The sequence below is a fragment of the Salmo trutta genome, chromosome 5, assembly GCF_901001165.1.
Source record: "Salmo trutta chromosome 5, fSalTru1.1, whole genome shotgun sequence".
Classification (NCBI taxonomy): domain Eukaryota; kingdom Metazoa; phylum Chordata; class Actinopteri; order Salmoniformes; family Salmonidae; genus Salmo; species Salmo trutta.
This window is the reverse complement of record NC_042961.1, coordinates 14,191,478-14,205,439: the sequence shown is the minus strand read 5'-3', so window position 1 is coordinate 14,205,439 and position 13,962 is coordinate 14,191,478. Positions and strand designations below refer to the sequence as shown.

Here is a 13,962-nt window from a genome sequence, read left to right as displayed (position 1 = left end):
TGTCCATGATCTTTAAAGCTTTAAGGAGGGATTGTAGTACATTGTCTAGATAAAGTAAGATATTGTCGGTGTATAATAAGTTGACGTGATCCGTAGAATTGAGAGATTGGTCTAATTTCTTTTGATTTGTCTATGCCAGGGGCTCCATAGGCAACAAAAGTAGCGAAGGTGAGATGAGATCACGTTACCTGCTACTTAGAATGATTCTCAAAGGAACAGAGCAGGTATTGCCTGTTATTACTATGGCGAGGTATTGGCATATAGTATTTTAATAATGTGAATAAAATTGGAGTCAAGTCCCATACGTCCCATAGGTTGCAAATTCGAATCTAATTCGTAAACATATAATACGAAATGGGTGATGGACATCCTCAAATTAATGCATATCATGCGAAACGTAACATATCATACTAAATGGAGGGTCTCGGATTTACGTACAGAATAATACGAAATGCTTTCAGACTAGGTTGAAAAGATTAGTCACTACCTGGTCTGAAGAAAGTGTTTGCTTTTTGTGTCATTAACAACTTTTTCAATTCAGATATCTTTTTTAATTGTGATTTATTCAGCTCAAATGCAAAAGGCAGTTGCATTGTTTTTAATAAAGCATGTAATGGCTTCCCATAAAATCACATTTTGATCCATGATAGGCCTATTCCAAATGTGTAGCATATTCTAAGTTTCGTCTATTTCAAAATATAATTCATTCAAATAGGCCCAATGAAAAAATGTATGAATACGTACCAAAGCGCTTCCCTTTAGCACGTGACACACACACCAACCATATACATGGGTATTGTTATTGCCTAGAAAATGTGCCGGGTCATGTGGAATTGAGTAGGCTTTTATATAAATGCAGTGCCAGCTAAAAAACGCAGTTGCTTATTGGTGCACAGTGGAAGTGGAGCTTCTCTTAATCCCTTACATCAACTGCTCTGCTCTACACTCCTCAGCTCACATGTACCAAAGTACTGCAAGTTTAGAGAAGCCCGGACACTTTTTGTTTACTTTCCCATATTTTGACAACTGTGTTTCACAGTAAACCACCATGTTTTGGTCAATATTGTGCGTAACCGTTTGCTTGGCATCCCTACTTACTGAAGCACAGATCTCCAATAGGTACGTTATCAGCTGTCCCAGTCGTTGTCACAAGGCGATGTGTCCCCGTATGCCAGCGGAGTGCTTAGCAGGACAAGTCCTGGACCACTGCAACTGCTGCCCCGTGTGTGCCTCTGGAGAGGGTGAAGCGTGCGGCGGCAATGGAAAGCTTGGAGACCCGGTGTGCGGAGAGGGGTTGGAGTGTTCGGTGTCCGGCGGAGTGGGGTACTCTGCCACCGTCAGAAGAAGAGGGAAGAGCGGCGTTTGCGCCTGCAAAACTACGGACCCTGTATGTGGTAGCGACGGTGTATCCTACCGTAACATCTGCGAGCTCAAGAGAGTCAGCAACCGGGCACTGAAACTTCAGCAGCCACCTGTTATGTTCATTCAACGGGGAGCTTGTGGGAAAGGTAAAGGCTTTGAAGAATATTATACATGCAATTCCCATTTCACCGTCTTGAATGTGCCTTTTGTGTGTATTTCATATTCATTATTTCTGGTGGCTTCCTAACTTTAAATCAGGTAGCATAACTCGATTACGCATAATTTTTCCATTCAATGGAAGCTTTACGCGAAAATCCAATCTATATCAAATAAGATTCAGCCTTGCTGATACTTAAGAGTCATGAATTCTCACCAGAAAGGAATCAGTGTGTGACAGTCTGGTGGGCAACAACATCCAGATGTGGCAGCTGGTTATGTATCCCACGGGCACAAACATCAAGTGTCCTTTGACAGTAAAACAAAGGCTACCATTGAAATGCGCTGGTTTTTGTTTTTGTTCATTCACTCATGAAAAGCAGTAATCCTTGCTTAGTTTTGCTTGTTTGAACTAAGTCACTAATTCTATTAACTTGTTATTAACGGTATGGATTAGCTCTGGTATGCGTACAGTCACATGGGAATAACCCTCCAAATTAATTTATCTAAAGTAGCATAATTAATGCAATAGGTCATTGTTGCTGACTTCACCATGGATAATGTATTATTTATTTATTTGGACTCCACTCTGTGAGACCTCAGTTTCAGCCTGTGCAGCTGACCTGCAAACTGAGACACTTGTTATCAGAGTCAGTGGGACACAACATAAACCAGACCATCTATCCATCCCAGACATTTTTTCCGTTATGAATTATCAGAACATTAATAGATTTGTGGCAGTCTTTTAAGCGGTTTCTATTTCCCTCAACTTTCTAATTGCAAGTGCATTGTGTCATAGCATAGTGAATTCTGTTCTGAAATGTGAATGACGCTGAGGATGGTACAAAGACAACCTTCACACTCACAACTCACCTACAGGTGGTAGAGAGATGAGCCAGTGATCTTTAACTGTGTTTGTGTGTTTGATGTGCTCCAAGGGCCCGATTCCGACCCGAAATGGAATGGAATTCCCTTTATAGTGTGCTATTCACCTGCTATTCATTGTGGGTAGAGATACTTTTATATATTTAATGTATGTGGACACCTCTTCAAATTAGTGGATTCAGCTATTTCAGCCACACCCATTGCTGGCAGGTGTATAAAATCGAACACACAGCCATGCAATCTCCATAGACAAACATTGACAGAAGAATGGCCTTACTGAAGAACTCAGTGATTTTCAAAGTTGCACAGTCATAGGATGCCACCTTTCCAACAAGTCAGTTCGTTAAATTTCTGGCCTTCTAGAACTGCCCCGGTCAACTGTAAGTGCTGTTATTGTAAAGTGGAAACATCTAGGAGCATCAACAGCTCAGCTGCGAAGTGACAGGCCACACAAGCTCACAGAACGGGACAGCCGAGTGCTGAAGCGTGTGGTGTGAAAAAAATTATCTGTCCTCGGTTGCAACACTCACTAACGAGTTCCAAACTGTCTCTGGAAGCAACATCGGCACAAGAACTGTTCGTCAGGACCTTCATGAAATGGGTTTCCGTGGCCAAGCAGCCGCACACACGCCTAAGATCACCATGCGTATTGCCGAGTGTCGGCTGGAGTGGTGTAAAGCTCACCGCCATTGGATTCTAGAGCAGTAGAAACGTGTTCTCTGGAGTGATGCATCACACTTCACTATCTGGCAGTCCAACAGACAAATCTGGGTTTGGCGGATGCAAGGTGAACGTTACCTGCCCCAATGCATAGTGCCAACTGTAAAGTTTGGTGGAGGAGGAATAATGGTCTGGGGCTGTTTTTCATGGTTCGGGCTAGGCTGCTTAGTGCCAGTGAAGGGAAATCTTAATGCTACATCATACAATGACATTCTAGACGATGCTGTGCTTCCAACTTTGTGGCAACAGTTTTTGGAAGGGCCTTTCCTGTTTCAACATGACAATGCCCCCGTGCAGTAAGCGAGGTCCATACAGAAATGGTTTGTCGAGATCGGTGTGGAAGAACTTGACTTGCCTGCACAGAGCCCTGACCTCAACCCCATAGAACACCTTTGGTATGAATTGGAACACCAACCACGAGCCAGCCCTAATCATGCCTAACCTCACTAATGTTCTTTTGGCTGAATGAAGCAAGTCCCTGCAGCAATGTTCCAACATCTAGTGGAAGGCCTTCCCAGAAGAGGAAGGTTGTTATAGCAGTAAAGGGGGGGACCAACTCCATATTAATGCCCATGATTTTGGAATGAGATGTTTGACAAGCAGGTGTCCACATACTTTTGGTCATGTGGTTTAGACTAAATGAAGGTGAGGCGGAGGTATGTCTACAAATATGCTGTATTCTGACCTTGACTTAATTCCACCACCTTTACACTCGAGGAAACCATGAATAAGGTCTCGTGAACCTACCGGTTCCAAGTGAAAAAAGCATCTACTTTCTTTTTTTCCCTGATAGAAGTAATAACATTCTCCATGCAACTTGATAAGAGCTATTGATAAGAGCTAGGTCAATGACTAATCTGATTTACACTTGTTTCAGATAAATTTGACCTTAGAATTGCCGTAGTCAAATGTGAAACCAGTCATATGGCAGCAAACTGAAGCATATTCACATATCAATTTTCCCACAGTAAAGTTTATGAAATGCTGTGCCATTATGCAGAATTTAAATTGTACAACCTTTTAACTTGCAGGGATGGGCACTCTCAAATCTTTTAATTATGAGTTACTCCGACTTTCTCTATTTCCTATTTCTATCATGTTAAATATTAGCCACTATCAGCATCGTCCATCAGTAGGCTTAATAACAACACATATTCAACTGCCAATGTACTTTTAGTTCCCTTCAGTTGGTATAGCTTACATTATCATTCCATATAATTCCATTGTTTAGTTTACCTTAATTTGCTTCCTCTGTGCAGTATTCTCCCTATTATAATTCTATGTACTGTCACGCCCTGACCTTAGAGATCCTTTTTATTCTCTCTTTGGTTAGGTCAGGGTGTGACTAGGGGGGGCAATCTATGTTTTCTTTTTCTTTGTTGGCCGGGTATGGTTCCCAATCAGAGACAGCTGTCTATCATTGTCTCTGATTGGGGATCATACTTAGGCAGCTTTTTCCTACCTGTAGTTTGTGGGATCTTGTTTTGGTGCTGTTTAGCCCTACTATACGTTACATTTGTATTTTTTTTTCCGGTGTTCATTTAATAAGGTAAGATGTACGCCTACCACGCTGCACCTTGGTCCACTCCTTCAAACAACGATCGTTACATGTACACCAATCTTCCAACACTACCGTGGGTTAAAGAACTGAATGTGGCAATTTTCAGAATGGATCAAAACACCATTTTTTTTCTTTCATGCTAATGGCTCTCCAAACCTGTTTTTTATGATTCATAAATACTTTCCTAACCCTAAATAATCTACAAGATCAGAGTATTTTTAAAGCTACCAATTGGTGATGAAACAAAGACTCATGCATATACTGTAGATGGCTTTCTTTCATTGATTGCTAATATTCTGAACCTGTTCTCTCGATATATTCTATTAAATCTGTCGACAAAATACTAATTAAAAGGTACACTGTATTTAAAGGGATGGCTTAAGATAAATGAATTGAAAACCATATTGAATGAAAATCTGTTGTCCAGCGAGTGGGAGGGTTTTCAGTGGTTGAATTACATTTATTCAGCGCGCAGAATGGAATCACGCCTGCAAAGCCCTTTACACACTTTCATGTTAGTCTGAATTCCAACTACTGAGAAGTGAGTAGGAAAGGAGTGCGTAGGAAAGGCGTAATTTCCTAAGTCAGAATCGGGGCCCATGTGTTTAGTTCTTAGTTGGACCACAAGGGTTCAAAAGGGTTCTTCGGCTGTCCCCATAGGAGAACCCTTTTTGGTTTCAGGTAGAACACTTTTTGGTTCCAAGTAGAACCCTCTGTGGAAAAGGTTCTACTCGGAACCCAAATAGGGTTATTCAAAGGGTTCTCCTATGGGGACAGCTGAAGAACCCTTTTGGGTTCTAGATGATTCATTGTCAGACAGTTAATGTACGTGTGCAGGCACATAATGTACAGTATGTGTATGACAGTAGACTATCTATTTTTAATGTCTCCATATGTTTCCCTTTTCCAACACAAGGATACACAAGGCATGCCAAAGTTGTGTCAGAGAGTGTCTCCTCAGTGATTTTGCAAACATTTGGGATGCAAACACTTGATCCAGCTCCTCTCCAGCTCCAGACAGCCTAAGAAAACAGAGTGCAGCTCTGTGCCAAGCTACATGAATCCCCCTGGCCAAGTAAAGAGAGGCTCCGGACCACTGGCCTCAATGGCCTCTCTTAAAGCAAACACATTAAATTACATTGGTGCATGATGTCATTTGAATCTGTTTTCTGAAGTTGTCGATTATGCAAGTTCTTTGAGCTGGCACACGATTTAGGTCAAATGTTGCTGTCCCGTGGGCCCGTTGTTTGTTTTCTTAAATAACTAATTTAGTCACAGAATGGCATATATGGCCTGCAGAAACACGTTTGAGATGTATTGATATTTTACAAGAGGTAAGAGAATAAACATGTTGACTTTAGGATGTTGAGAACAACCTTTTCATGCATTTAATTTCAATTCACACCCAAAGGAACAGCAACATAATGCATAGCTCTAGTGAGTGATTGGGGCTTGCTAGCTTTACATTGGTAGGCTGTGTTGGTGTACAGTTAGAGAATGAAAATTGTCTGTGATTATGCTTGGTGGATCATGTACAGTATGCTGATCGTACACATATTTTCTCCCAGCCTTCTCGTCTCTGCCTCCCTCTTGCCACTCTTCCTTTCAGCGCTCTGTTTTCTTTCCTTTCTTTCTTTCTCTCTCCCTCTCCCCTCACACTTTCTCTCTTGGCAATTTAAGTTCATCAGCAGGGTTATCACGAAACAATGGACTAGGGATTGAATTGGGATTGGGCTTTTCCGTGTATGTTCACACAGCTCAGGGAATATGTTTCATGTGACTTAGGGACCCTTTCAAAGACTTAGTGAGTGTGTATTCAGTGGAGCCAATGCATTTGCTGCACCACAGCCTTGCAGCAAGGGACCTGGACTACAGTGATACCGCAAAGGGAATACAACCCCACTGACACTGCAACCCAATCCCTCTGCCCGTAGGATGGGGGAAAGGAAGAGCAGCTTCCTTATGGAAAAACTCATAAAGCAGCAACAGTGTGGACAGGCAGGCAGGTGTGTGTTGGGGAGTGCTTGATACAAGAATCAGGTTTCTTTTCTTGGAGAGGTCAGTGAGTTTGTATAGCAGACATATGGGAATTATAGGGAGATGGACACAGTGTGTCTAATAGAGGGATGGAATCCCAGGGGTGGAATGTCTCTTTGACACAGGAGGTTACTGAGCTGGCCCATGGACAGCATGATAAGCTAAACAAGTGCATTGTTTCATTATATTTTTACATTTGAGTCATTTAGCAGATGCCCTTATCCAGAGTGACATACAGGCGCAATTAGGGGTAAGTGCCTTGCTCAAGGGCACATTGACATATTTTTCACCTAGTCAGCTCAGGGAGTCGACCCAGTGACCTTACGGTTAGCCTACAGTCCCAACGCTCTTAACCGCTGAGCTACCTGCCACATGAGTTTATGAGTGGTTTTGTGTGTTGCTACATGTTGCATAGACGTAACGAGACAAGACGAGAGAAAGTGTGGCACTACAGAACCATTTGGGATAACTATACTACCCCCATCCTCCTCCACTCTTTCGTCTGGTTCCCCCACCTCTGAGGAGGTGAAGTTGAGGGCTACAGGAGCACAGCCAGACAGCCAGACAGCCAGGCCAGAGGAAGGTAACTGATAGGACAACAAGGACTACCTTTCAGGGAGCCACAATAGACAGGCTCCATCTACACCCTGAGAGGATAGGCTTTGCTTTGCCTATGTAGAATTGAAGTTTTGATTTATTTCATCAATATGACATTGTTCAATTAAAAATGAGACCTGAAGCCTGATGCTTGAATACTCTAAACCTATGTATAGCTTGTATAGCTGTTTAAGAGCATCTCCCCTGGTCCCCCTCTCTCTCCTCTCTCTCAGTCTGTAGTGAAGCATGCCTGCCTGGGGTCAGAACACTTCAATCAAAAAGCCATTATCTCGGTTTAACTGTGTGTGTGCGCGCGTGCGTGCGTAGGGTATCTTTAAGTATTTTTTATTTTACTCTGTCAATTTCTGGCAGACAGTAAATGTGGGTCGACTCAACATACTGTATGTATATAATTCTGTAAGGCTTATGCATATGTCCTCCATCATTTCAGAACAGTAAAAACTGATAGTTATTAAAACTCCTTTTCAAAGGCATTCCAATGATATTCAGGATTTTGGAAGGAGTTGAGGTTCAAGTAGATGCTCTCATCCTTGGTCCATATGCTTTTCTATTTGTCTAGCGGTCGACTTCATTCCAGCAGTCGTTGACCTGATCTGAGCCCCAGCTCCTCAGACAGAGTGTCTCATTAAGAAATATCCTGTCACGGTCTACAGACGAGGCAACACTGGCAACAGTAACCTGCACTGCTATGGAAGGAGCACACACTTGACTACATCTGGTTTGTGATTCTCCCAAATCAGCAAGAAAGGTTTCGTCATCAACTGGCCAAAACCTATTCTCCTTCATTTCCAATGCAATGATGTGTCTGTGGAAACAAATCAGTCTGTCTGTGTCAAGAGGACGGGCCAAGTATCATCATAACATTGAACAATGAAGAGGTCAAGTGGTAAAGATGACCTCTTTAGATATTTCAGATTGATCTCAGGTCTAGATACCGGAGCAGGCCCACGGACTGATGCACTCATATCTTAAACATTTGAACCAGGGACATATGCCATCATACTATCCCCATATCTTGGGGTATATTACAGCTATCCTGAGGATATGGATGCCATCATGGAATTTCCCTTCTTACACAGGAAAGAAATGGGGAATTCTCAACATATAATTAAGTAGGATATAGTACGCCAAGACTGTGCACATTCTACTCTTGTGTTGGTTTAACTGTGCCTCAAGCAGGAAGTATTTTTTCACAACCCATCTTCTAGGCTTATGGACGCCTCTTTGCCACGTAATATAATTGAACTAAACAACCTTTACAAACTACAGCAAGCTTTAGGATTGTATGACAAAACCTCTATGTGCTTTCTTTATTTTAAACATAATTACTTGAGGGGTGTGGAAAGATAAAGGAGATGAAACATGATTATCTTGTCTTTAAAAAGCAAAATGTCTATGATAATCTTCAGAGAAGACTTACAGTAATTCACAGCCTGGAAGAATGCTTGTATGCCTTCTCAGTATGATGTAATTACGTGGTCAGTCATCAACATTTTCTGACTTATCTTCTTACGGAAGAATCAAAGGCACTTACAGACAGAGACAGAAGCACGGGGAATACTCCGTCTATGCCACAAACGGACTGTCATCTTTTCCATTTCTCTTTGAGACCAGTTTCATATAATGGGCTTATTCTTGCATTGCTGTTGCATCATTTCGTTGTATTTGTGTTTGTGGTTGTTTTTGAGTTCATTTTTTATCCCAACGTCCTGTCTCTGTTGATGTATTTCTAGCCCAGGACAACCCAAACAGTCTGAGACACAAATACAACTTTATCGCTGACGTGGTGGAGAGGATCGCCCCAGCCGTGGTTCACATTGAACTCTACCGCAAGTAAGAGTGGCACCTGTGTGTGTGTGTGTGTGTACTTGTTTTCCTACATTATCAGGACCCCAATGTCCTAACACTTCACCTTAATGTCCTGAAAAGGTAGGAAAACAATAACTTTTTTCAGGCCCTGAATATGTTCAAATGCTATTTTAAATTTAAGGGTTAGGTTTAAGGTTTTGGGGTTAGGGTTAGGGAAAATATAATTTTTAATGGTGAAACATTTTACACTCCAAAAAGTCCTGAAATTTCACGAAAACACAGCTATGTGTGTTCGTCCTTGAATATCTGTAGACACATACCAGAGTTTACTTTACAGCCCACCTGGATGTGACCACACTAGTTGGTAAAACATTTAAGTTAAAACCCTCCCTTTTAACGTACTTCTCTTTCTCCTTCTGCCTTGCATCCTCTTTCCCTGTCTTCATCTCTCCACCCCCCTTCTCCTCCGTATTTCTATGAATCACTCCCTTTCTCTCTATAAATGTATCTCTCTCTCTTTCTCTCCCTTTCTGCACATCTATCTCTTTCTCTCCCTCTCTCCCTCCCTCCCTCTCTCTCAGAATGACCTATTCTAAGCGGGAGGTGGCAGTGTCCAGTGGCTCAGGGTTCATGGTGTCGGAGGATGGACAGATTGTGACCAACGCCCATGTTGTGGCCAATAAACATCGAGTAAAGGTGGAGCTGAAGAGTGGCGCCACCTACGACGCCAATATCAAAGACATGGACGAGAAGTCCGACATAGCACTCCTCAAGATCGACTCACCGGTAAGAGGGGACACCAGAGGTCACAGACATAGCTCAACAGTTCAGAATCTAGTACAAATTACTTTATTCAAACAACTTAAACCATTAATAACTGACATAGGAGACAAACAGACACATAGGGAAGAGGTTTACACTTAGAAACAGTTGCAAAATTGTGGTAGTTCGCTTGTGTTGTGTGCTACCCATTCCATCACAAAGATCAAGTTTCAGGTTTTGTTATCACATTCAAGTACAATGTCTTTCTTGCAAGCTCTTTCCCAACAATGCAGTAGTCAATATCAGTAGTACTATTCAAGAAAGTAAAGCAGGACAAAAAGACACAATAAATTAAACAAGATAAATAGAAATAAGAACATGCGAAAGTAAGTAAGCTATGTACAGGGCTAGTTCCGGGGTCAAATCAAATCAAACTTTATTTGCCACATACGCCGAATACAGTGCAGACTTAAAGTGTAGACTTTACCGTTAAATGCTTACTTACAAGCCCTTAACCAACAGTGAAGTTCAAGAAGAAGAAAATATTTACCAGGTAAACCAAAATAAAAAGTAATAATAAAAAGTAACACAATAAGAATAACGAGGCTATATACACGGGGCACCGGTACCGAGTCAGTATGCAGGGGTACAGGCTAGTTGAGGGAATCTGTACATGTAGGTGGGGACGAAATGACTATGCATAGGTAACAAACAAACAGCGAGTAGCAGCAGTGTACAAGGGGGGTGTCAATGTAAATTGTCCGGTGGCAATTTTTATGAATTGTTCAGCAGTCTAATGGCTTGTGGGTAGAAGCTGTTGTGGAACCTTTTGGTCCTAGACTTATCGTGTGCTTACCGTGCGGTAGCAGAGAAAACAGTCTATAACATGGGTGACTGGAGAGTCTGACAATTTTATGGGCTTTCCTCTGACACCGCCTATTATATAGGTCCTGGATGGCAGGAAGCTTGGCCCCAGTGATGTACTGGGCCGTTCGCACTACTCTTTGTAGCGCCTTACGGTCAGATGCCGAGCTGTTGCCATACCAGGCGATGATGCAACCGGTCAGGATGCTCTCGATGGTGCAGCTGTAGAACATTTGAGGATCTGGGGGCCCATGCCAAATCTTTTCAGTCTCCTGAGGGGGAAAGGGTTTTGTCGTGCCCTCTTCACGACTGTCTTGGTATGTTTGGACCATGATAGTTCGTTGGTGATGTAGACTCTCGACCCGCTCCACTACAGCCCCATCGATGTTAATGGGGGCATGTTCAGCCCTCATTTTCCTATAGTCCACGATCACCTCCTTAGTCTTGCTCACATTGAGGGAGAGGTTGTTGTCCTGGCACCACACTGCCAGTTCTCTGACCTCCTCCCTATAGGCCGTCTCATTGTTGCCGGTGATCAGGCCTACCATTGATGTGTCATCAGCAAACTTAATGATGGTTTTGGAGTCGTGTTTGGCCACGCAGTCGTGGGTGAACAGGGAATACAGGAGGGGACTAAGTACACACCACTGAGGGGCCCCAGTGTTAAGGATCAGCGTGGCAGATGTGTTGTTGTCTAATCTTACCACCTGGGGGCGACCCGTCAGAAAGTCCAGGATCCAGTTGCAGAGGGAGGTGTTTAGTCCCAGAGTCCTTAGCTTAGTGATGAGCTTCGTGGGCACTATGGTGTTGAATGCTGAGCTGTAGTCGATGAACAGCATTCTCACATAGGTGTTCCTTTTGTCCAGGTGAGAAAGGGCGGTGTGGAGTGCGATTGAGATTGCGTCATCTGTGGATCTGTTGGGGCGGTATGCGAATTGGAGTGGGTCTTGGGTGTCCAGGAGGATGCTATTGATGTGAGCCATGACCAGCCTTTCAAAGCACTTCATGGCTACCGATGTGTGTTACCTTCGCTTCCGAGGGCACAGGGACTATGGTGGTCTGCTTGAAACATGTAGGTATTACAGACTCGGTCAGGGAGAGATTGATAATGTCAGTGAAGACACTTGACAGTTGGTCTGCGCATGGTTTGAGTACACGTCCTGGTAATCCGTCTGGCCCAGCGGCTTCGTGAATGTTGACCTGTTTGAAGGATTTGTTCACATTGGCTACCGAGAGCGTTATCACACAGTCATCCAGAACAGCTGGTGCTCTCATGCATGCTACAGTGTTGCTTGCCTCAAAGCGAGCATAAAAGGCATTTAGCTCGTCTGGTAGGCTCACGTCACTGGGCAGCTCGCGTCTGGGTTTCCCTTTGTAGTCCGTAATAGTTTTCACGCCCTGCCACATCCGACGAGTGTCAGAGCCGGTGTAGGAGTTTCAATCTTAATCCTGTATTGACGCTTTGCTTGTTTGATGGTTCGTCTGAGGGCATAGCGGGATTTCTTAAAATCGTCTGGATTAGTGTCACCTCTCCTTGAAAGTGGCAGCTCTAGCCTTTAGCTCGATGAGGATGTTGCCTGTAATTCATAGCTTCTGGTTGGGATATATACGTACAGTCACTGTGGGGACGACGTCATCGATGCACTTATTGATGAAGCCGATAACTGAGGTGGTGTATTCCTCAGTTGTATTTTTTATTTTTTTAAATATTATTTCACCTTTATTTAACCAGGTAGGCCAGCTGACAACAAGTTCTCATTTACAACTGCGACCTGGCCAAGATAAAGCAGAGCAGTGCGACAAAAACAACACAGAGTTACACATTGGATAAACAAACATACAGTCAATAACACAATAGAAAAATCAGTATACAGTGTGTGCAAATGAAGTAAGGAGGTAAGGCAACAAATAGGCCAATAGTGGTGAAGTAATTACAATTTAGCAATTTAAACTGAAGTTGTATATGTGCAAATGAGGATGTGCAAGTAGAGATACTGGTGTGCAAAGAGCAGAAAAACAAAAACAAATATGGGGATGAGGTAGGTAGTTGGTTGGATGGGCTATTTACAGATGGGCTGTGTACAGCTGCAGCGATCGGTAAGCTGCTCTGACAGCTGACGCTAAAAGTTGGTGAGGGAGATATAAGTCTCCAACTTCAGTGATTTTTGCAATTCATTCCAGTCATTGGCAGCAGAGAACTGGAAGGTAAGGCGGCCAAAGTAGGTGTTGGCTTTGGGGATGACCAGTGAAATATACCTGCTGAAGCGTGTGCTATGGGTGGGTGTTGCTATGGTGACCAGTGAGCTGAGAAAAGGTGGAGCTGTACCTAGCAAAGACTTATAGATGACCTGGAGTCTGTGGGTTTGGCGACGAATATGTAGCGAGGACCAGTCAACGAGAGCATACAGGTCGCAGTGGTGGGTAGTATATGGGGCTTTGGTGACAAAACGGATGGCACTGTGATAGACTGCATCCAATTTGCTGAGTAGAGTGTTGGAGGCTATTTTGTAAATGACATTGCCGAAGTCAAGGATCGGTAAGATGTTCAGTTTTACGAGGGTATGTTTGGCAGCATGCGTGAAGGCGGCTTTGTTGCGAAATAGGAAGCCGATTCTAGATTTAACTTTGGATTGAAGATGCTTAATGTGAGTCTGGAAGGAGAGATTACAGTCTAGCCAGACACCGAGGTACAGTTGAAGTCGGAAGTTTACATACACTTAGGTTGGAGTCATTAAAACTCGTTTTTCAACCACTCCACAAATTTGTTGTTAACAAACTATAGTTTTGACACAAGTAATTTTTCCAACAATTGTTTACAGACAGATTATTTCACTTATAATTCACTATATGTTGCCTGTAATCTATAGCTTCTGATTGGGATATGTACGTACAGTCACTGTGGGGACGACGTCATCGATGCACTTATTGATGAAGCCGATAACAGAGGTGGTGTATTCCTCAATTTTATTTTTATTACATTTGAAAAAATATTATTTCACCTTTATTTAACCAGGTAGGCCAGTTCTAGTGGGTCAGAAGTTTACATACACTAAGTTGACTGTGCCGTTAAACAGCTTGGAAAATTCCAGAAAATTATGTCATGGCTTTAGAAGCTTCTGATAGGCTAATTGGCATAATTTGAGTCAATTGGAGGTGTACCTGTGGATGTATTTCATTGCCTTTCTTCA

General features: G+C 42.9%; 1 protein-coding gene across 1 annotated transcript in view; it reads left to right on the top strand.

Moving 5' to 3' along the window:
• The first annotated feature begins 868 nt into the window (after positions 1-868).
• The window catches only part of LOC115193700 (serine protease HTRA1A-like), a 35,401-nt gene continuing 22,307 nt past the window's right edge, over positions 869-13,962 (top strand). The window contains exons 1-3 of the mRNA XM_029752625.1: positions 869-1,508; positions 9,073-9,172; positions 9,730-9,934. Of these exons, the coding sequence (XP_029608485.1) occupies positions 1,049-1,508; positions 9,073-9,172; positions 9,730-9,934 (765 nt within the window). The 5' untranslated portion in view covers positions 869-1,048. The remainder of the gene's footprint in view (positions 1,509-9,072; positions 9,173-9,729; positions 9,935-13,962) is intronic.